The 22,542-nt window shown below is 50.1% G+C and overlaps 10 protein-coding genes across 10 annotated transcripts; 2 read left to right on the top strand and 8 right to left on the bottom strand.

The window, feature by feature from the left end:
• Nucleotides 1–146: 146 nt before the first annotated feature.
• BDV37DRAFT_295613 (shikimate dehydrogenase family protein) lies at nt 147–1,022 on the bottom strand (the record flags this gene model as incomplete). The annotated part of the gene is made up of 1 exon (XM_032089934.1): nt 147–1,022. The coding sequence occupies one exon, from the start codon at nt 1,020–1,022 to the stop codon at nt 147–149; it is 876 nt and encodes a 291-aa protein (XP_031939394.1).
• A 492-nt stretch (nt 1,023–1,514) lies between these two features.
• On the bottom strand, nt 1,515–2,567 carry BDV37DRAFT_253171 (uncharacterized protein). The gene has a single exon (XM_032082525.1). It carries the CDS (start codon nt 2,263–2,265, stop codon nt 1,585–1,587), a length of 681 nt encoding a protein of 226 aa, XP_031939393.1. The 5' UTR covers nt 2,266–2,567; the 3' UTR covers nt 1,515–1,584.
• Nucleotides 2,568–3,493: 926 nt separating this feature from the next.
• Nucleotides 3,494–4,621, top strand: BDV37DRAFT_285043 (uncharacterized protein; the record flags this gene model as incomplete). Its single annotated transcript, XM_032087634.1, has 2 exons — nt 3,494–3,852; nt 3,904–4,621. The coding sequence occupies 2 exons, from the start codon at nt 3,494–3,496 to the stop codon at nt 4,619–4,621; spliced, it is 1,077 nt and encodes a 358-aa protein (XP_031939392.1).
• A 692-nt stretch (nt 4,622–5,313) lies between these two features.
• BDV37DRAFT_295612 (FAD-dependent oxidoreductase) lies at nt 5,314–6,644 on the bottom strand (the record flags this gene model as incomplete). The annotated part of the gene is made up of 2 exons (XM_032089933.1): nt 5,314–6,048; nt 6,117–6,644. The coding sequence occupies 2 exons, from the start codon at nt 6,642–6,644 to the stop codon at nt 5,314–5,316; spliced, it is 1,263 nt and encodes a 420-aa protein (XP_031939391.1).
• Nucleotides 6,645–6,851: 207 nt separating this feature from the next.
• BDV37DRAFT_295610 (fungal specific transcription factor domain-containing protein) lies at nt 6,852–9,544 on the top strand (the record flags this gene model as incomplete). The annotated part of the gene is made up of 7 exons (XM_032089932.1): nt 6,852–6,886; nt 6,980–6,997; nt 7,133–7,207; nt 7,298–7,707; nt 7,763–8,472; nt 8,533–8,762; nt 8,820–9,544. The coding sequence occupies 7 exons, from the start codon at nt 6,852–6,854 to the stop codon at nt 9,415–9,417; spliced, it is 2,076 nt and encodes a 691-aa protein (XP_031939390.1). The 3' UTR covers nt 9,418–9,544.
• Nucleotides 9,545–9,791: 247 nt separating this feature from the next.
• Nucleotides 9,792–10,833, bottom strand: BDV37DRAFT_285040 (uncharacterized protein; the record flags this gene model as incomplete). Its single annotated transcript, XM_032087633.1, has 4 exons — nt 9,792–9,983; nt 10,045–10,325; nt 10,379–10,545; nt 10,607–10,833. The coding sequence occupies 4 exons, from the start codon at nt 10,831–10,833 to the stop codon at nt 9,792–9,794; spliced, it is 867 nt and encodes a 288-aa protein (XP_031939389.1).
• A 422-nt stretch (nt 10,834–11,255) lies between these two features.
• On the bottom strand, nt 11,256–12,742 carry BDV37DRAFT_285039 (endo-1,4-beta-xylanase; the record flags this gene model as incomplete). The annotated part of the gene is made up of 9 exons (XM_032087632.1): nt 11,256–11,345; nt 11,401–11,466; nt 11,516–11,604; nt 11,801–11,889; nt 11,935–12,080; nt 12,131–12,252; nt 12,316–12,364; nt 12,417–12,457; nt 12,505–12,742. 9 exons carry the CDS (start codon nt 12,740–12,742, stop codon nt 11,256–11,258), a joined length of 930 nt encoding a protein of 309 aa, XP_031939388.1.
• Nucleotides 12,743–13,592: 850 nt separating this feature from the next.
• On the bottom strand, nt 13,593–15,395 carry BDV37DRAFT_253162 (Zn(II)2Cys6 transcription factor; the record flags this gene model as incomplete). The annotated part of the gene is made up of 2 exons (XM_032082524.1): nt 13,593–15,220; nt 15,293–15,395. Coding segments are annotated over 2 exons (1,214 nt in total), but the record flags the coding sequence as incomplete, so codon positions are not given.
• Nucleotides 15,396–16,305: 910 nt separating this feature from the next.
• On the bottom strand, nt 16,306–17,911 carry BDV37DRAFT_285037 (putative MFS transporter; the record flags this gene model as incomplete). The annotated part of the gene is made up of 3 exons (XM_032087631.1): nt 16,306–17,302; nt 17,364–17,625; nt 17,683–17,911. The coding sequence occupies 3 exons, from the start codon at nt 17,909–17,911 to the stop codon at nt 16,306–16,308; spliced, it is 1,488 nt and encodes a 495-aa protein (XP_031939386.1).
• Nucleotides 17,912–18,520: 609 nt separating this feature from the next.
• Nucleotides 18,521–22,506, bottom strand: BDV37DRAFT_273134 (Hydantoinase B/oxoprolinase-domain-containing protein; the record flags this gene model as incomplete). Its single annotated transcript, XM_032085003.1, has 2 exons — nt 18,521–19,348; nt 19,399–22,506. 2 exons carry the CDS (start codon nt 22,504–22,506, stop codon nt 18,521–18,523), a joined length of 3,936 nt encoding a protein of 1,311 aa, XP_031939385.1.
• Nucleotides 22,507–22,542: the final 36 nt, after the last annotated feature.

Below are 22,542 nucleotides of genomic sequence, written 5' to 3'. Positions count from 1 at the left end.
AAGGGCTACGCGCCATGTCTGACAGCAGATTAAAGAGACATATCGGAGCCACAATAGCAAGACACTCGCTAAAATCACGTCATTTGTCTATGTACTCATATGAGAGTTGCACTCACATCTATTGCAATGTCCTAGTTGCATTTATGTTACAATGACGAGGTCACGCCCGCCTTGCTTCCTGTAGCAGCCTCCACAGCATTCCTCATAACGGCCTCCGGTGCATCCAACCCGGTCCACAAGCGAAACTGCTCAAACCCCTGTCGAAGAAGTACCTCTACCCCATCCGCCGTAATCCATCTGGGGTTCTCCTTCGCTACAGCCAGCAGGTTGGTCACTCTTGGCTTATATGCCATCTCAATGCAGAGACCCCTCTCGTTTCCAAACAAGCCCTTGAACGACTCCTGCGGCATAGCGTCCCCGGGAACAGTCCCAATAATAACATCCGGAGCTTCTGGCAGCGCCGATGGAAACTTAACCGGTATAACCGGGCATAGATCCTCAAAATCCCGCGCAATTTGCTCCGCCTTAGCCAGCGTCCGATTCCCAACGTAAATCCGCTCAATTCCAGCTTGAGCCATTGCATAAACACCTGCTCTCGCTGCGCCTCCAGCCCCAATGACCAGTCCAACTTGCTTAGCCTCCCCAGCGGCATGTTCCTTGATCAGGGAATAAAGACCCGACCAATCCGTGTTATCTCCGTGAATCTCACGTTTCGATGTTCCATCTCCAGTGTCAATGCACCGAGCAATGAGGGTATTGATTGCCCCAAGGCGAGTAGCAGAATCAGCGACCTGGGTACAGAACTCCCCGGCGCTCAGCTTGTGGGGCATTGTCACGCTGGAGCCGCCAAAGGCTAGGTCATCGATTATGGACTTGACGTCTTGGAGACTGTTGCATTCTTTGATATCGTATCGGTGTGGCAGGCCGTAGTGCGCGAAGGCGGCATTGTGAATTGTGGGTGAGAGACTTTGGGATATTCCCTGGCCGAAGATGTGGTAGTGTTGTGCCGTTGTGGTTGTCATTTTGTTCTGTCAGTAGCAATTGCTGTTGTATTGTAGAGATGAATGAGAAGCTCTACCGTTGCCTATACATGAGCTCATTTAACTATGAGATAAATTATGCGTCGATTCCATATCCGTACATCTTCGGCTATATCTATAGCCTAGCGTTCGGCAACGGTATCCGGCCGGACCAGACCAAACTCAACTTATACTTAGTCAAATGCTATTCACGCGCATATACATATGGTAGGCCTTAGTATGCGCGGAAATACTACCGATAGTGGAGATTGACCTTCTAGAGTGATTAAACCTTACTGAGGGGTTTGTTTCCCTAGCCATGAAAATGTTTGCCATCATGCGAACTGAATATGTTACACCCTTTCAATACTCAGACCCTCGGCTTTCGTCTGCTTTCAATCTACAGTCACTACTGCTGCGGTACCTCCCTCATACTATTCGATAAAAGATGGAAGAGCACTTGATTACTTACAAAAAGAGACTAGATGTTGATTCGTCTTCCTGAAGGATCAAAGGACAACCATGATAAGATTGTCTAGCAGAAACCTGTGCTGCTTGCTGCCGACTAGATACAACGATGGCCGTGAGAGCAAACATAGCAATGAGTGTAATGCTGGCATTTGCCTGGAACCCCAGGGTAAACACAGAAGGGATTGCCACCACTGCGGTCTGCTTCAAAGACCCTAAATACATCATTTTCCGACACGCCTTTCTCGGCCAAGAGATTTTCGAAAAGCTCCAAGGTCTTCATTCGCTCGTCAATTTCTTTGCTAAGATGGTCCCCGATGTAAGCCAATATCGCACCCTTAGGCCCGTTGATGGTGTAGCCCCCGTCCACGCTCTCGAGATCGACATCTGGGTGGGAGGCAGTGCATTCTCGAAGGTCGTTTTCGGTGTCCAGGACTATTGCACCTTCAAGGAGAGGAGTATTAAAGCGAGTGGTGGTTGCGTAGGCTGTAGCGACTACGCTGAGAAGAACCAGCCTGCGAAGGACGGCAGAGAAGATTCTCAAGAGGTAAGACAGGAAGCGGAAAAAGAACGATGAGTGAGTGATAAACGGGCTTTGTTCTGGGGAGGACAGGCGACTTGAATAACCGTGATAAACTGTCAGACAATTAAAATGCTTCAAGTTGATTTTCCCCCTCAGCACACCGCAGAAGGTTACATCCCACAGCCCCATAAGCAGGGACATAATCCCTGTCCCTAGGATCACGCCAGACCATCTCCGACTAAACCGCATACTCATCGGTCAGCTTCTCACCCGCGGCAATTTTCGCTTCCAACTCGGCGTTTCTGCGGTCGATTTCCTCACACAATGCATCCGATGCCACGGCGATGACAGTGCCATCGGGATCCTTGGCGTAGTGGCCGTTATTTTCGGGATAGAAAATGGCATGCGGGAACGTCTTTTGGACAAAGGCCGCTCCGTCGAGTGTGGTCACGATGAGGGCACCATCGGGAATTGGGTCCTTGTAGCGAGTGATAGACATCATTGTGCTTTTTTTTCACCGGGAGGGAGAGATTGTGGGCAAGGGAGGGATAGACAAGTCAATGGAAGATGGGACGACGAAAGATGGATCCCTCCATGCTTTTTGTAATTCAGGGTTACACCGACGCATGTGACGTGATGCGTTGGCATTTCTCGTATAGTCCGTCTAGATAATTACCATTAATTAGCTATTAAGTAGGGTCTTACTATCTGGAGATCTTGAAAATGCTATTTTTTATTGCGGAGCGCGAAGCCGCAGGGACTCTCCAGTTATATTATAGTTTCTCTCAAATTTAAGTTAAAAGTATACTCTGGTATATTCCAACTTCTTAAACTTAATTCTAGCTAGGTCCAAATATTCTCTACGATTATCTCCAGACTACCGTTGACTAAGTACAATATCTCCGGGACGTACGGAGTAGGGATAAGTTATAACGTACTTACTAGTGTATAGCCACCGTAGGTCTGGACTCTGGAGTGTTCTGAAACCCTGAGAGCCACTCGTATTTCCTTAACCTCGCATGTTGGTCCTTGACAGTATTCAAAAATCCTCCATACGCGAATGTTATATATGATATACTTATTTGAACCAAAGCCAAGTAGGAATCCGAATCATTCACTTTCCAGCCGTCCTTCGGTCTCGTAATTTATCCTGGTTTCCCTGACGTATACTATGCCAGGAGTTGCGCTTGGCAGCGAACTTGTTCTTGCCGAGAAGCCTGTGTACGGTGATAGTAGCACTAGATTCATTTAATCGATACAATCAAAGTCATACTAACCAAAGGCTTGTCGGTACGACGACCACCACTAGCAATACCGGCCTTACTACGAGAAGTGCTCTTGACAACCTAACGTCCGCCCAGCCAACTTGTTGAGCTAGGTATTTATTCATATAAACAATAAGACTGAATAAAGTATATCGAAAGTTGAGAGGTGTCCTTGAACCTGATTCAGACTTTACACTGCGAGTTTCGCATTCCCAACAATGCAGCAGGAGCATGAAAACCAAGTGGATATACCACCTAGAGCCTTCGAAAACGTACCCTTGGGCGACATAGCGAACAATGACATGCCACCTGTTGCACAGCCGGAAGTGTCATCTGGACGCTTGGTTCGAATTCGCCGAAAATGCGCCATTGCTGCACGAACATGCCAAGCTTGTATGCACTTTCTCATGGCGCAACTGTACAATGGCATGACACAAGCTCTTGCTGCAATACTCCAGCGGACTAAAAGCCTCCTAGGAAGTCTGCTCAACATTCTAAGCAATAAAATCCGGATTCTCAAGGCACCTATTCAGGCGGTAGTAAGAAAGATGTCACATCTAGCTTCCCTGGTCTTCGAGTAAGTTTTCAAGATTATCCTATATTTCCCCAGTATTGATTGAATTATTAGCTACTTACGAAACCATTTCATGGAAGTCCTGGGCACCGTGGTTGCAATCTCTTTTGGTGCTGCGATGCTGTATTATGCAAAGCGAACTGATGACTTCCAGACCGGACTAAATAGCATGCTTGAAACATACTGTACATGCACAACCGCAGCTCAGCCAATATGTGTTCGCTTCTTCGGCTATAAGAGGTATCTGGGTTGCATGGCTATCAAACGGCCGAGTTGGTACTTTTCTGAATGTGTGCTCGAAAGCACACCCAAGATCTGGGCAAGTCTGTGGGCGAAAGACTCGCTTATAACGATTTATGGACGATTGGATCTCCCGGCCGTCGAGACAATTATTGCAGTAATGACCTCATACGTCTTCCTTATAGGCGGAAGACGATACAGAAACCTGGGCTGGATTCTCTGCATATTCTCTGGTATTTTGCTACTTGCTGAGCTGGGCGGTGCCTTCAACCCGGTATTCAGTTCCAGCTCAAAGGCCAAGTGCATCCAGAGAGTGATAGATGAGTTTGGCAACATTCAAGGCAGAGACAATCCATTTTATATAGAATGGACTAAGAAAGTGGATATATCCAGTCTCTCGCATGAGGGGCTGGAGCATATTATGGTCAGGTTAGATGCGCTCATGTACGGCGAGGGTTGGGATGATTTACCGAAGCAGTTACTTGCAAGCCAAAGAATGAGAACTGCCTCCGCAGTACAGTCTGTTAACTAGTCATCTGTTTGCGGCATTTTCGACTCCATACGCTCAACTCTCAATGAGCAACCCCCGGGTATTGATTCCCCGGCCCAAACATCTCACCTCAGGTATCTTCAGGTTTGTACTTAAGCATGCTTCACCGGTGTCCAGCGAGAACGACATCACTTCAGCCATCTAGCCGCAGTTGCAAGTGAGGTAGCTGATTCCCTCTTTGCACATTGACACCCGCCTCCGTCCTCCCGGGCAACATAGTCAATCTCATCGAGTTCGCACGGTTATTCCTTCACTGCCATTATCTACAAAGAGAAAAAGCTAGCATGTTACCTCGATATTCGTCCTTCAAGTTTCTAGTTATGCTCGTTTATCTTCAGGGTTGCCAACCGTTGATGTGGATATCGAATCTTGAGAATGATTATAATCTTATTGTCCTACAGTTTCAGGTGCCGTTCCAAAAATAAATACATTATTTCTTTATCGACAGGAAGTTCCAACATGCACTTTAAATGATGAAAAAAATGTAGGTGGTGACATCAATATCCGGAAGTACTGCATATATTATCTTGAGGCAGCACTTGGAGCCCATTCTTTGCAAAGTTATCGTTGATTGTATACATCTAGAGCTAATGCCGCATCTATTTTGGGTGATTTCTGTGCTACCAATGGGCTTGATATCGATGTATTTCCTGTTTTGTTTCCCTGTTCCTATTTTATCCTTCAAAGCCCTCGAGTTGTCCAGTCCGCTCGAGCAATTGGGGGAAAAGTGCAGCAGCGTTCTCCGCAAAGAGCATGGTCTCGCTCTTCGTACTACGCTGAATCAGGTCCTGGCCGCGCAGAAACATGTCTTCTTCATACGCACTGAGGGCCTTTTCTAACGCAGTGTCCTTCATTTTCACAAGGCTCACATCGTTACCACATTGCTCGATAATGTGGTCCGCTAGCACAACTGCATCATACATGCTGCAGTTAACGCCTTCGCCAGCGAAAGGTGTCGAAAGATGCGCCGCATCTCCCAGTAATGTCACTCCAGGAGCCACATTACGGGTCCAACCAACTGACCCAGGTTCCATGTGGTACAACGGCCATGCACGGAACGGGCCCTCAGCAGTCTCGACCAGAGCTTTGAGCTTCGGTGCCCATGTGGCGTAGAAATCATTGGACGACAAGAGGAGCTGTCGGAGAACCTCAGTTTTGCTAGTGGTGTCGGTATCAGTGATAGTACTATGTTGACGGTGGTGGTAAAAGTCTTCAGGTACAGGCAACCCAAAGTACACGCGATACGTGCCATTGGAGACCTGCTGTACTGCCATCTTAATTCCGTTGCCCAACGCTGCCATGTTTCCCGGGCCCACCATCTCGGCGGCTATCGCGTAGCTCGGATTGTTATGCGACAGGCTCCCTTCGATGAACATCTTTCCTGAGTATATCGGCTTTGCCGAGGTGAGCTTAGCGGCAGATGGTTAGTGATGTCCATTCATTGGATCAAAGATGGAGGGATATCCTGTCAACGTACCAGAGGGCGCACCTTGCTCCAAGCCCCATCAGCACCAACAATAAGCTGAAACCCAGTCGTCGAGGTGCCATTCGCAAAGTGAATAACGCAACCATTATTACCAGACGGGATGCGGCCATCTACCCTCCTCTCAATGGTACTGACAGCATGATCCCAACAAATTTTATGCGCGGGCACTGAGCCGAGTAAAAGCTCGCGCAGTTGGAGACGGTCGATCTCAGGAGCATCATAGTCCTCGCCCATTTGGACAACTGTTTCCCCAGTTGAGTCGACAATACGCAAACCGGATGCCTCCCAGCGGGCGAGATCCTTGCTGAACTTGTCAAATAAACCGGCACGCTTGAGGGCCAGCTGTCCGGAAGACCCATGCAAATCGAGAGTTCCTCCTTGCTGCCAGGGGCCTGGTGTCGCCGACTCATCGCGCTCGTAGATGACATAGTCCGTGATGCCACCCAATTCTAAGAGCCGCGCAAATACGAGACCGCTTGGCCCTGCTCCGATTATTGCGATGGAGGGTTGTGACAGCATTGCTGCGAACTGTGCTGAATCTCAGCTAATAAATTTAGAGCACTTGAGTAGGAAAATAAGTGAAAATAGCCTGAGAATTTAAAAAATCCGATACTTTGACTTGTTTTATATTGTGCCCTACAAGGCATGTCACAAGTCCGGCTCGCATCCATCTGATTGGTGGACCTCGGACGCACCTCCGATGGCAGCCAGTCAACAACCAACGTCATGTATATTGCCTCAGGCCTGCCTTTTCTACTTCAGTTCATCCTATACAACAAATCAATCTGGCTCATCGGCTGCACCGGAACCCTTCCGGTAGCCCCCTGAAGATGGAAGCCAGCAGATCGTCGCAGATATTCGCCCGATACGCGGTAAGGGAAAACACCCGACGATAGCTATCGCCACTGATCAGCGTCTAACAGTGTGACCATTGTCGACAAAAAAAACTGAAGTATGCTCCCTCAACCTATTCATATAGCAAGAGCCGCTTAACTGATTCTTCTAAGATGCTCCCGCGAGCTTCCTAAATGCAGTACCTGCAAGCCATGGCCAGGGAACTGCCACTACTCGAGGGAGATACCGTCTTCTTCCCAGCCGAGTCCCAGTCGCGCGTCAGATCAACCCGAATTCATCGGACCTGAGCACTGTGATTCAACTAATTCGCAAAGAAGGCCAAAGGCACATACTACTATCGAAACTCGACTGCGACACCTGGAGCTCACAGTGCAACGTTTAACAAACTCTGTCGACCACGCTTTACAAACGATTCTTTCAGCACCCTCCAGATCGATTGACGCTCAAAGGCCAACTGAACCAAGTCAGTCAGTTCCATCTGCAGCGAATGACTCTAATTCAAGCCTATACATTGGGCCATCACATTCCTTTACTTTCTTACGGGAGACACCAGCTAACATCGATGCGATCCGTCGGCCATCATGCCACGAGACTCGTCAGAGCGCCTATTCAGAGCTTCAATATCTCTCTAATAGCCTAGCTTCAGCACAAGTATATCAAGAGACCATAGAAGACACTCGGAACTTTTACGTTCCCTCGCGGCCGGTGGGATACCGCTTGATAAGCAGTAAGCCGTTGTGCTGGGCTTCTCATAATAGAGCTGATTATCGTTCTTCGAATAGAATTCTTGGAGATTGCCGAGGTCGGCGACCCATTCTTTTCTGCTCCAACTGATGAAATGGTCCGAGAGATTGTTTTCGAGCCGCACAAAGTTCGGGAAAAGGCATGGGTTGTCTACTTCAACTACTTATTACTATCCGATATATCAGCTGGGGATGATTCCAGCAGCGAGACAGCAAAGCTACGGCGTAACGTACAGCTGGCGCTCAATGACAGCCGTATTTTCCTTGAACCACGCGAAGCTAATGTACAGACGTTGACTATCCTGGCCGCGCATGGTGAGGACTATGCGGCGCCCAACCTGTCGTGGATGCTACTGGGACACGCCTGTCGGCAGGCCGAGGCTCTAGGGTTGCACGCATCGGGTCACCGTTCAGCTGAGTCGAGACAAAAGCAACTTTGCCTTTTTTGGCTTCTTTTTGTCATGGATAAATCATGTTCTCTTGCATTTGGCCGCCCTGCGTTTCTTCCGACGGCTGTGTATCAGAACGTACCGTTGCCAGACGACGATATTCTGATCAGGTTCCACCTTCGTGATGGTGAGGAAAAGGCACAAAAGGTTTCCAAGTTCGGTGCCCAGCTTTTCAAGAGATCTACGGAACTCTCGAAATTAATAGGACTTGTCTTAGATGTCCTGGCGACAGATGCTTCCTCACCTGCAAAGAGGGATATTCGGGGTAAACTGAATGACTGGTATCAAGACACAAACCAGGTTAGTAATTCCGCATTGATAAGAGTATTTGAACCTTGGAAATTCTTACCTTCGAGCTAGGTTCTTACAGACGCCATGAACGCTGAAAGTGTCTTGGCAAATGCAAGTCACCGCAAGGAGATGGCTCTGGGTATTAGTAGCATGAAATTTCACTATCTTCACGTTCTTATCATCCTGCTAAAGGGGGATGAATCAAACTCAACTCTCCGACTTTCATCTGCCCGGGACTCTATCTCTCTCTTGAGTTCCATGGTGTCCAATTGGAGTTCGATCTACAATGGAGTGGTTTGGTATGAAGTCTATCCCTTTCACCATGCTAAGCCGGTGTGTTAATACGATTGACATAGGCAGCTCCTGTATTACCCTTTCACTCCTTTCTTTGTCCTATTTGAAAACATCGTCCATCATACTTGCTGGACACCGGCAGTCGGACAGGATCTACGGCTGCTATCTACGACTGTAACTTATTACGCGGAAATGCGATCCCAGATGCGTCTACTGGCGACCGTTTGTACCAGACTACAGCGCGTCGCGGCTGTTTTCCTTCAGCTGGCACAAACTCACGTCCGTCAGCACACGTCCGCCCCAACAGCGGATAACATGGTAACATCCACAGAAAGCCGCAGCACATCGCCATCAGGGGACTGCAATATGTCGGCCTACAGTGACCGAACAATGAACGATTTTGCCCCCAATCACGCTGGGGATAGCGAGACTGAGCCAAACGTCGACATAAGGGAGCCGGACGTCGCTAGTTACCTAGAATGGCTCCCTGCCGATCTGGCTCTCACATGGCCTATGGTTGATGTTAGTCGTCAGAACCTGGTCAGTGGCCACTTTGGTGCCGGCGACAGAGACACTTCCCGTATTCCGCCTCGGAAGGCATTTGATAGTATGTTTGATTGGTTCTCGTGGGATGCCTATTACGCAGGGGTGGAGGAGTGAATACGCTTGACATAAAAAGGTAGTATGGAATGTGCGAAGGTTGATTTGTTGATATAGACTAGATCCTAGCATCATATGCTATGCTCATTCTTGACGGTTGGTCTAGCAAGTATGAGCTCCGGACGACACTGATACGCTATAGTTAGCCTCTCTAGGTCTGTATTGAATGTAGCCATAGTAATATCCCAACTTAGAATTTTCTGGCCAAAACCATATAAGCTTGTATGTCAATTTACCATGGGCATTGATTTATATGCCCGTATATTTTCGGTTAAATCAATACTAGTAGCCTAGTGCTCCACAATGGTATCCGGCCCCGATGTATAAACTACTATCAGACCATTGAGCTCGTGAGCTGCTTCCCTATCTTCAGTTCAGGCTGGTGTAAGTCCCATCTTCTTCGTCATGCGCTCTTGCGCAAAATTGCGCAGATCTTCCAGATCTAAAAAGAACAGATCGGCGGGGTGCCGTCCGGGAAGCACATGCTGGCCAAAGATCTCCCCTCTACTGAGCAGGATAACGTCGGTACCAGGGGCGGGCGCAGGATTAGGTGCAGGGAAAATCACCTAATCAAATGTTAGTCTCTTCGGTGTTTCAGACATACTACCATAATAGTGGAATGCCTACTTTCTTGCACACGATAAGGCCACCATCACCACCACTTCTACGCCAAACCTCTGCCATGCCCTTGGCTCGATTATTCGAGATCTTCGACCACATAAGGAGAATCACAACATTGACCTCGCTGGATCCATTCAACCAGAGATCTTTGTCACAATGCAAGCGCGGCCAGGACTCCGACCACCCGCTTTCAATAACGATCAGGGGTAGATCGTTTGTGTCTGGTCTCAAGAAGAAATCTGGCTCCTTTGAAGATAACACATATGGACCAGTAAAGGTGTCAAACCCTAGACTCGCTTATTAGCATATCCCGTACGGGGATGTAAGTATATTAACATACCGGTGCCAACGCCCATGTCCAATAGTTTATCTTCTGCGGCATCCAGTATACCTGTGGCTTGCCATTGAGAAAAAGTAGTATACCTCACCCATCTCTGGTGGACGTCGTGAAGCTCTGTGGGCATGATTCGTACCCACAGCGTTTTGGTTCGAGAGTTGTAGTTTACCCTTGGCCATGACAAGCACACATTAGCTGAGTATACCAATATCTCTTCGGTGATAATCATACCTAGCCTTACTTTGTTCGACCACGGCCGACGCGGCAAGGGAGCGACAAATCAAGTTGCCATCCTCCGGGGGGATGTCATCAAAAACAAGCTCTGTGAAGCTTCTTATTGTGGGTATCTTGTGTACTATTTCATTGAAGATAGTTTGGGCGGGAGGTGGTGAGACTATCTTTGAGGTCTTACTTCGGAGTTCTCTAGAAGGGGAGACTGGTGGTCTGTTGGGTGACATTATGGGATACACAGAAGAACAAGCTTTCAAGACAGGTTAGGTCTTGTTTTATTTCTGGGACACGGTAAAGACTCTGTAGCGAGTATGATAGTAGAAAACGAGATCAGGAAGAGAAGAAGTGAGCGAAGAATTAAGTAGTCTGTTTGTGCCTCAGGCAAAAAGGCTGACGTCGTTGCTACAATGGTGAAGCTATGCGCGTGAATTCAAAACACGATGAATTTCTCATCCTCCAGTGCAGATCCTTACATAGAGATGAATGGTAGTCCAATTGATTGTATGTACAGAAATAATCAGTAACTAATTATCAAATGCAAATGTCCCGCAGTAGCAAAGACTACCTTGTTAAGTATCTGATTCTTGAATATATTCACTGGCTCATACTAATCCACTCACGTCCATCGGATAGATACGGGCAAAGCTGATTACAGAGCATCAATGATGGCATTATACGCATCCTTGGCCTGGTAGTTGCTATCAAAGAGCAACGGGGAGCTGCTGGAGCGCCATGAGTCCTTTGTGCGTGTTAGTCCGGGTTCTTCTTATCTAGCCAGAACATAAGACACGTACCTTGTCGGAGACACCCCACACAGTGATACCGACGCAGGAGGTGATGTCGAGACAGGCGTTGACCACCTATATTGGTTAGTATATTTCCACTGAAAAACGTGGACAGTTCGCCTACCTCGAGGTAAGACTCGGGGCTAGCTCCTTCGATATCAAGTTCGGTTACGGCAACCTCGGAAACACCGGTCGAGGCGAGCGCGGTCAGAGCTGTGCTTGGTGTTAGTTTTTTATTTCGTAGTGGGAGGTATAGACTTATCCTTTGGCGCCGGAGACAGGGAAGCCATTCGCGCTAAGCAGTTAGTAGAGATCGCGTGGTGGAATTGGGGAGGGCATACCTATAGTGAGATTGGGAGCCTAGGCTAAGTTAGAAGGCAATTCTATCCACGGAACGGTGACAACTTACCAATGCCGTCAATTGGAACACCGGCATCCAACCACTTCTTCACGTAGTTGACCATTCCCTGGGTTTTGGCGTAGTCGGCAGAATCCAGACTGACATTGTTAGCCACAGGTATGTCCATCTGGATGATAGCTTACTTGTAGTCGTTAATGTAGAGCTTAGCGGTAGGGTCCGCCTCACGCGCAGTCTCGAAGGCAATCCGGACGAAGTCCTCTCCCAGGACCTGGGAAAAGACACTGTCACGCAGGGTACCGTCTTCGTCGAAGATCTCGTTGACGACATCCTGCGCTGGGTTAGTGCTGAAATTAAGAACATCCGCAATCGCAAACGTACCCAGGCATAGATTTGACCCTTATATCTCTGCATGATGGTCGTGATGTGATTCTTGATCACCTCAGTCAGGGTATCCTTGTCGGTGATACCCTGCACCCAGGATGGGAGCTGCGAATGCCAGACTATGCATGGATTTAGCCTCAATCGATGATGAAACCAAGTTCACATGGAGAATGGCAACACACCCAAAGTATGCCCCCTCACAAGTTTGTTATTGGTTTTGGCATAATCTGCCTAAGATACCTCGTCAGCATCAACACCCACTCCCCCAGAGCGAGTCACTCACCAGGAAATCAGCTCCACCAAAGCTAAAGCTACCCTGACTCGCTGCTTTCATCAGCAAACATTCAACTACAAAAGACCCGGAGACAAACGCTCAAGAGCATCCCACTTCATGCTATTCTCGGGAGTCAGCTGGCCAAAGTCCGCCCGGACAATGGGCTCATTCTGGGCGTTCTGCAAGAGAGCCTGGTCCGAACAGGTACCGAAGTACTTCTTTCCATGGGCGACAAAGGCGTCATTGATACTGGCAGCAGCCTGTCGACTGATGACGGCAGACGAGGCGAGGGAGGCGAAGAGAGTGCCGCTGGCAAGTGCCTTGAGATGGACCATTTTCACGAAAGGGAATAGTTTACTAGAGTTGATAACAATGCAATAGATAGACCCGATTGTGATTGACAGAAACCAGCTCGAATGCCGTATTTATATTCCCAATCGACCTACCAGGTACCATTCTTCAGCCTGTTTCACCGAGGTAGACACGACACGTTTAGCCTAATACTTCGAGCCAGTAATTCCTTTCCCAATACAAAGCGGACCTGAGTGAGGATCCACCAGGGCTGGCCACAAAAGCCGACATTGGCCACGCTAGACGGGTACTTTATTTCCTCCCGTTGGTGGAGAATATGGCGATCTGCAGTGTCCCCGCAAACTGGCCTTCATTTTAGCCTCCCTGGCGCTTTCGGCAGATCGGGCCTCCTCAGCTACCCGCGGATGCAGGGCCTTTTCTGCAGGAGATGGGGAGGCTGTGAATGTATCATTCTTCCCTGGGTAAATGGGTAAAAGAGATCGGTGCCTGTTTGTCGAGTAAAAGGAAGCTGGTTGGATTAACCCAGAACTTGGCACTTTAGCTGAAACGACATTGGAAACCACCGTTCGGACTCGGCAGTTATCCGAAACAGTTTGGATGAATGCCCAGGGTGACCTTAGTAATCTACTTCTCGTGGTAGAAAGTCGCACTCGAGGCACAAACAGGTCGCCTACCTCGTGTTGAGCTTGGGAAGGTTGATCTCGAGTAAGTTTGTTTGGGTCGAGCCACCAACAGTCCGACACGTCGACCCATACTGATCATGTCAGACAGGAGGTGAGCTTTTGCTTTTACATTTTACGCAACATCTACTTCTTCGAACATTTGTAGTTAGAGGTTCAAACTATAGTCGTGATATGCCTTTGTTTTCTCTTCCGCCACGATACCTACTATACGTGTTATCGCCAGGCTATATATAATTATCTACGGGTATCCAAGAGTCACCACATGCATCTTCGCCTCGCAGCCATAAGCGACTGCACACAAGGCCAATCCTCCATACATTTCGTATTTTCCAGACCCTGTTCAATTGAATATTCCTCTTGTCCCAAAGTCGACCATCGCCCCTTCTCCAACTTCTCCTCTGTTTTCGAATCCTCCTTAGACTCCACCGAACTCGTCGGACTCCCACTGTCTCGCGCATAACCCGATAGCCCATCGATCGCATGAAATCCTTGCAACCGCAACTCAGTCTTAATATGCTCTTCTGCAATAAAAGCTGCCCAGTTCGAGTCAAAGACCCCCTCGCGATGCGGCCAAGCCCGAAGTAGCTCGATCGCCCGCCAGCGCAGGCTGTAATCGGGACAGCCGATCGAGATGATATACAACGGGGGGACGACACCCATATCTAAAGTGTAGTTGGGGCGCTCTCGGAACTTGTACATTACTGCTTCTATGAGGGCGAGGTTGGCTTTGTACTCGGGCTGGTATTGACCAGTAAGACCTCGTCTCGGATGAGAGCCGTTCGCATTGATAGGGATGTGGTATGTCGGAGGATGTTGATCATATCTGCTCCTCGTTGATCTTTCCGATTCAGTCGCGTATACGAGTAATTATAGAAGGTGTCGAACTGCACCGAGAAGTGGTTCAACTCAGAGAATAGCTTTTGTTGTCCCTGTTGTAGCCCTTTATAGTTGCATATGATTTCTTTGTCGGACTTGGACCAGCAGTCCATGAGGAAGCCAAAGGCCCGACTTAATAGAGGCTCGATGGCACGGCGCGCTTCACGGACATTAGAAAATAACTGATAGTCCTCCGTGGCGCAGACGTCCAACTCGTCTTCGATGCGTAAGATCGGTCCTCCAATCTTGAAGCTCGCGGCTTGAATGTCCAACTGTGCGAATGCGGCGACAAGAGCTTCTTCCACCGGTGATCCATGCGGGGCCCAGGTGACGAGTTGTCTCTGAGCCTTCAGCTCGTTCAATATCCGTAGACCACCCTCGAGGTGCTGAAAGGCGTCATCGTATCGTCCGCGTAAGAGCTCCATCAGCACAAACAAGAGACAACACAGCAGCATGACCTCCCGCAGACGCGGGTCTTGGGAGAAATGGCGTTCATTGAGAATGGCGAACGACCGCCCGGCCTGTTCCATGGTGAATCGATGCCAGGTATTGTAAAGCTCTAGCTCCTGTCCGGGCAGGGGCATGCCGTGCATTTCGACATCCTGATGGATGGCACTGAGCGCCACAGCCGCATGGTACACGGCGGGTTCGGCATAGCTCATCTGCAGGACGAGCTTTTCCCACAGCAGCGAATTGAAGAACCCCGACAGGGTCGGAATGGTGTAGTACTGGAAGTAGGAGAAGCAGCGGCGCTCATCCGTATTGGTGATCCAGCGAATGCCACCGCCTACCTCGGGGAGCAGCCGACTCCAGGGCGTCTTCTTCCTGCTGGATCTCGCCGGCGGCGGCAGCCGTTGCAGGTCGTAGCCATCACAGGAGCGACCGCTCGACGTGCAGTTTCCGCATGCCCCCGGGGCTTCATCACACTTGACGTGGCGGGCCCTGTGTGCGATCGACGGTTAGTGTCACGCCGGGCAATAAAAGTCGCGCGGGGCATTTACTCGTAGGACTCACCGACAGGTCCGGCATCCAGTCCGCGACCTCTTGTTGGCAAAGTTCCGTTGTCGCGACTTCTCCATGAATCTCCTCTTCTCGAGACTGCGGCAGGCACACATGGTTTATACCGGGGGGGGGGGATTGAAAAAGAAAAAGGGAAAGGGTGACCAGGCGAGGCTGAAACTGGGGACAGGTTGAACGAATGAGCCGAGCGGGGCGGAGTCCAGCGTCAGCACTAGTCACACCCTAATGCAGTCTAACTTTGGGCCAAGGCTCGGTGGCATTCTCGCCATTACAAGAATGTTGTATCTTCACAGTCGGCACAGGCACCATGCGCCATCGATCTCGATGTGGCTTTTTTATCTGCGATCTCTCCCCGACGAGTGATCGCCTCCGTGTCATAATGACTCTTCGACTGCTGGTCTCCCCGCATTCATGTCGACCATGCGAAAGGGCCCTGTGGTAGCCTGGACGAAGACCCAAGGGTGACCGTTGCTGATAGGGCTGAACGCCGGACTTGCCCGACCTCAGGCACCAATCCCGTGGTCTCAGGCGATCAATAAGCTTCCAACACGCGCATTCTTTTTCATTCTCTCCCACACCAACATTTCATTCCGCCCTCGGCCATTCCGACTCGGAAATATAAACCTAACCCCACTCTTCTCCATCCCCTCAGATACGAAACAACACACACACACACACACACACACACACATTCGTCGGACATATCCGACCGGAATGTCACCGCCAGGCGGATGAAGATCGTATCACCGGCAAGACCGTCGGAAATTAAGGGGCCAAAATCGGAGTTAGTATACGACCGTGTGGACGAACTCTGAAGCCACCCGCAAATCAGGCTGGTCTAGACTAAACGATCCAGATTGTATATTCCAGACCTTTCGCTTAACATTACCAACCATAGCATCGAAATTGAAACCGAGAGAAAGATAAATGTGATTAGACGAGTAAAGTGATCATTAAAGGTATATACAGGACATTAACTCATAAAGATCGATCGTGACATGGGGGCTTTATAAAAACCACCGGAAATCCGGACTACTGGGACCCTCCGCCAACCTCTCGGTCGGGATATCCAGAGCCCGCAGTGTAACCCCTTGTGCACGATCGCGCCGCTTATTATCCATCATCATCCAAAACCCAAGAAGAAGCGTGAGGACGATACCCGCCCCTCCGAACGAGGCCGTAGCAATGAGCGCAGGCAGGTACTTCGGGGCATCCTGGTTGCGGAAGATGTTCGAACTGACCACACCCATCAGGTTCGCAAGGGGTACCGCGATACTCGTCAGGACGACTCGTTTCCCTTCGCTGGCGATGTTGTTGTTGTACCAGACATCCAACAACACGGATGGAGCGGAGGTACCCCAGGTCATCATGAACGAGGCGAAATAGGCCACATTGATATTCTGCTCCGGGTCAATCGCCACGTAGATGATCATGCCCAGGAAGGTAAATAAGAAGCCCAGAGCGATGAATGGGAATCGCCATCGCGTCCAGTCGCTGCAGAAGGCGAGGATGAGGAGCACAACAGCGCCAGAGACGTTGGGGGCCACGGTGTAGAGGTTCGTCTTGACGGTTCCGTATCCGAGTTTGGAGATGATTTGGGGGAGGAACAGCTGGACGGATTGCAGAGGGACGCCGAGACAGATCTGGATCCCTACAACTGCCCAGCTGGTGGGATGCTTAAAGATTCGGAATGCATCGCGAATGTTGAGTTTCTCGTTGACGACAGCGGAACTGTCGAGCTGCATCCGCGTGAATGCCAGTGCCTTCTCGGCTTCGGAGAGGAAGCTCGCCTCGGATGCCGAGCGGGGCAAATACCAGAAGACGAAAATCGCGAAGAGAACGGTCGCCAGGCCTTCAATGAGGAAGAGATAGCGCCATGGGGTCAGCGGACCGGAGTGGATCTGGAAAACCCCGAAGGCGAGAAGTCCTGAGAAAGCCGAAGCAATGCTCTGTGCGGCATAAAAGATCGCCAGACGCCTGGCCAGTTCACCTCGACGATAGAAACTGGGAATATGCATGTTAGCAAACCAGTCACATCAGCGGGAGCGCCTGGGTGGTAACTCACGTTGTCAAATAATAGATCACCAGCGGAAAGAAGGCACTCTCGGACATGCCAAGAAACCATCTGATCGCCATCAGGCCTCCGAAATTATACACAACCACCACTAAGACCGTGCACAGCCCGAAGGTGAGCATCATGCAGGGCAAAACAAGGTTCGGCCCGTACATCTTGCCTAGGATGCCCAGAAATGGTGCCGTCAAGACATAGGGGATGAAGAAGATGCTGAGGATGATGTTGTATTGGTCGCCCTTGAGGTTGAGAGTGTCTGCAGAGAAGTTATCAGCATGGTGTTGGTCAGGCTCAAAAGACTAATGTCCCATACCCTCTAAGCCGGCTGTCTTTGCATTCCCTAGGTTGGATTTGTCCAAGCTATTGAAGAGATACATGATCGCTAGGACAGGAAGGATGCGGAAATCAAATTTCCGGACGAGCGCACGCTCTGCACAGGCGTCAATCGGGTCGGCGACGACCACCTGTGTCTCCGTGTCATCTTTCCCCAGATCCACTGGTGGCTTGACCACAGGATCCTCCGGTGATTTTGAGTTATCCATAATGGTTGGTCTCGGAATGATCCTTGGAGTTATTGAGTGATCCCAATCAGGGCGCACCCGAGCCATTCATATACGTTCCATGATCGATAGCTTAGGCGATAAGTCGTGTCATCTAGCGGAGTCCACTATCACTCCTCTAGTATGAGAGAGAAGCCCAAGAACCGTCCGCTCGGGAGGATTAGGGTTCCGGCTCCTATTCCGGAGATACTCCGCGATAAGAAAAAGGGAGGATTATCTCCGGCCAATCAGAGCACTGAAATATCTTATCTTGTACTGCCAGTAAGAAAATGAGGTAACGCTTCCTCTGCCAAAATCCAACAGTTCCTTATCATCGTCACTCGCCCCATTGGCCCTTCTGAGCGCCAAGAAGATTTAAAAATCCATGAGCAATGAGATCAAATAATAAAATGCACCGGTACATATCATTGGCTAACCTTCTACGTTTATACTATATCCTCAGTAGTTTATCTTCTCCCCGCCCCTCAAGATTTTATGATAAAGCCATTGTGGGCTCGGGATTGACTTCCTTGTGTTCATAATAGCCGAATAGTTTCTGTCTCCGAGCATATTAACAAGATCAACCAGAGTAGAATAGCGGAAGTATATCTATTAATTCCCCACCGCAATGGCATTCCTCTCATACAGGCTCCCTTGCGTCCTCAGTCGACTCTGGCCCGCATCGTCAATCTTCTGTCGTAGAACCACAGGTTCCTTCTGGTCCCGCGAAGGCTCCTCCCCCCAGCCGCCTCCCCCCGGCGTCAAAATCACAATGCGATCCCCCGGCCGGAACTGAGCCGTCTGTCTGGGTCCTAGGGCAACCCTCCGAGTGGACCCCGTCACAGGATCCTTCCGAATCCACACGTTCTCTCCACGCTTGCCCTCCTTGCCACCCGCCATTCCATAGGGCGCCGTGACCCGTCGGTCCGACAGAATCGATACCTGAAGAGGAATCCGGAACTCCATATCACGGACGCATCCGTCACCTCCCCGATGTAGACCTGCTCCGCCGCTTCCCCGGCGAATGGAGAACTCGTGTAGAATGACTGGGTACCGCTTTTCTAGAATCTCAGGATCGGTAATGCGAGTGTTGGTAATGTGGGTGTGTACTCCGCTGGTGCCTTCCCAGTCGGGTCCAGCTCCCGCTCCGCCGGCAATGGTCTCATAGTAGCCAAAACCCTTGACAACCTTCCCTGTGATGGGGTCTGTGCCTCCGTAGCCGAATGTCAGGTTGTTCATGGTACCCTGGGAAGCAGCGGCTGCCTGGAAGGCTTTGAGGACAAGATCAGCGATCTTGGACGATGTCTCGGTGGTGCATCCGACCGTCGCAGCAGTGATGGATGGTGACAGAATAGTACCCTCAGGGCAGACCACATGGATTGGGGCCAGACAACCCTGGTTGAGAGGTATATCCGCAGATATCATCGATCGGAGACAGTACTAGAATTCGTTAACAAATATCGTATATCTATGAACTCGTGAATCCCTACCATGATGGCAGAATGTAAGCAAGCTTGCGGCGAATTCAAGTTCCCCGAATGCTCTGGCCCAGTCCCAGTGAAATCAAAAACGGTGTTGCCTGTATCCTTATCGATTGTCACTCGCAGATGGAACGGGATTCCGTCGTCGTTCCTCTCCTCTGCTTCCAGCACCCCACCTTCGTATCGTTGGGCGAAGCCTTTCAGCAGGTCCCGCACGGCCTGTGCGGCATTCTCCTGGATTGCATTCATGTAGAACTCGACGACCGGCCAGGTGAACTCTTTAATGAGAGCTTGGATCAGCTGGATACCCTTTTGGTTCGACGCGACGGCCGCCTTCAGATCGGCAATGTTGTCACTCAACGTGCGGGTGCCACTGCAGCCCGGGAATGTGCCGGGAATCTCATACAGATGTCGGATCAACCCAGCCTCATCGAAAACACCTTGGTTGACAAGCTTGAAAGACTCAATGGCCGCTCCCTCTTGCCAGAGTTCAGTCGAATTGGGAGGCATAGAGCCTGGGGCAATTCCACCCACGTCGGCGTGGTGACCGCGGTTCGCCACGTAAAACAAGATGGCTGATGGGTTCTCATTATCGTCAAACACGGGTGTAATAGTTGTAATATCTGGAAGGTGCGTACCACCCGCAGCCGGATGGTTACTGATAATGACATCGCCGGGCTTCAGATCACCCGGTGGATGTCGCTCAATCTGCGCCGTGATAGCCGTGCTCATGGATCCGAGGTGACCAGGGATGTGAGGTGCATTAGCCACGAGTCCACCATCAGCTGAGAAAATGGCGCAAGAATAGTCCAACCTCTCTTTGATATTAACAGATATAGAAGTTTTCTCCATCGTGTGGCCCATCTGCTCCGCCACGGTCATAAACCGATGACTGAACACGCTCAGTTGGACGGGATCCACCGCATTGGTTGAAAGCTGCTCCTGGTTCACGCTTCCGACTTCTAAAACCACATGCTCAGGCAAGATGGTCGCTCTGCTTGCATGATCAACTACAATTGTCTGTGTCTCGTCAATAATCATGGCCGGCCCACTGATCCGGGAGCCGGGACTCAGGCAAGGGAGCGTATAAACGTTGGTATCTGCCCAACCAAGTATATCATAGAATACTTTTCGTATAAATGCTGGTGTTGGTGGCTGAACTATGCAATGATCATCCAGCTTCTTCAGTTCCTTGAATGGGCTCGAGGTATCTACGACTCGGGATTTTCCAATACTCCGCACACGAACATCATCAATCAATATATCCCGAGACTGGGAGAATCCAAACTCTTGGGAATGTCTAGTATGAAAGGCTGTTCCAAAGTCTGACAGTTGCTCAGGTTTCCGAATCATCAAGGTCGTATCGCTGCCTTGATATTTCATGTTCAAAAAGCATTCATGCACGATAGATTTTTCCTCAAACCCCTGGAGTTTCAAGGCCTCCATACCTTTCTTAGATATCAGATCCAGCCGCGCTTGGAGCTCGGATAGAGTCTTTTGTTCAAATTTCCACGCTACAGGCTCCTGACTCTCGACCACCACATCGGCCAGAGCCATCCCGTATGCAGACAAGATACTTGAGTAGCGGGGAATGATTGCTTTCTGGATCCCCAGGTCTCGAGCAATAAAGACGGCATGCTGTCCACCGGCACCTCCAAAACATCCAAGGTTATGGCTAGCAGCGCTGTACCCTCGGCCTTCACTGAGCTTGCGGATGGGTCTTGTCATCGTTGCATTCGCAATAGCCAGAAAGCCTAGCGCCAAGGTTTCTGAGGTAAAGGCATCTCCACCTCCCTTGTCCCTGTTAATAACATCTGTCAAAGCGGCAAACTTGTGTTTGACGATATCTAGATCTAGAGGCTTTGGAAAATACTCCGGAATGATTCGTCCTAGTAGCAGATTGGCGTCTGTCACGGTCAACGGCCCACCCTTTCCGTAGCATGCAGGACCGGGATTTGCGCCAGCACTCCGTGGCCCAACCTTGAGCAAGCCAGTCTCCCAAGTCAAGATTGACCCGCCTCCCGCTGCGACGGTGTTGATATCCAGCTGAGGCGTCTGAATGGTAACCTCCGCGATTGTGTTTTCGAAAATATGCTCAAGAGCGCCGGAATACCGGGCCACATCGGTACTGGTTCCGCCCATGTCAAACCCCAGCACCGGTCGGCCTTCCTCCGCATCATAGCATGTTCGTGACAAACCCACGACACCTCCCGCAGGACCACTGAGTACCCCTCGGAGGCCTGAGAAGCTGTTCCAAGTTGCTAGGCCACCGTCCGACTGACTTAGTAGTACCTTGTTTGCGTTTTCATCGTCTAGCTGGCCCTTGAATCCCTTCCGAAAGCCTTCAAGGTACGAAGCGGTCATTGGAGTGAGGTAAGCATCAGCCACGGCTGACTGCGTTCGAGGGACGAATTTGGCCATCGATTGCAGAACTGATGACGCTGATACTTTGAAGCCCATTTGTTCGGCTAACTTTGTTATCTGAAGCTCGTGCTCTGGGTAGGTATATGCATGCATAAGTCCGATGGCCAGATTTCGATACCCTTCTGATTGCAACGCCTGTAGCTGTGAGCGAACGGCATCCAGGTCTGGCGTTCGTAATATTCTCACTACCTCGCCCGTCAGACCGACAACGAGGTTAGGATCAGACACGGCGTCGATAGTTTTGGGCTCGGGATCCTCGCTATATCCTTCAATCGTGATGCGTTCGTCAACTTCAACCACTGTCTCATAGAGCTGCTTAAGCCGTTGCACGGAGAGATCGAAAATGTTGGGCCGAGCCTGATTCCCAATTAAGAGGGAATCGCGAAAGCCCTTGGTCACCATGAGGGCCACACGATCGCCCTTCCGCTCCAGAAGGGCATTCGTAGCCACTGTGGTACCCATTCGGATGGATTCAACGGATGATAGGTCAAGCAAAGAGCCTTTGGGTATCTCCTCGCCACTTGCCATTTCTAAAATGCGTCTGATACATTCTGTTGGGGCATCGTCGTACTCATCTGGAGAGGCTGATAGAATCTTGAAGACAACATGATCTTGTCGGCCAGGGATATCCGCCCAGGCATCTGTGAATGTGCCACCTCTGTCGATGGCAATGCGGATGCCATTCTTGATCATTGTGTCAGCAGTTGAGGTTATGTAAAGACAATTCTG

Source organism: Aspergillus pseudonomiae, assembly GCF_009193645.1.
Source record: "Aspergillus pseudonomiae strain CBS 119388 unplaced genomic scaffold BDV37scaffold_55, whole genome shotgun sequence".
NCBI lineage: Eukaryota > Fungi > Ascomycota > Eurotiomycetes > Eurotiales > Aspergillaceae > Aspergillus > Aspergillus pseudonomiae.
The sequence above is the reverse complement of the archived record's forward strand: the minus strand, read 5'-3'. Positions and strand labels throughout refer to the sequence as shown.

Excerpts from the sequence above, each read along its gene's own strand:
- BDV37DRAFT_253171 (XM_032082525.1), bottom strand. The coding sequence starts at position 2,265 with ATGAGTATGCGGTTTAGTCGGAGATGGTCTGGCGTGATCCTAGGGACA.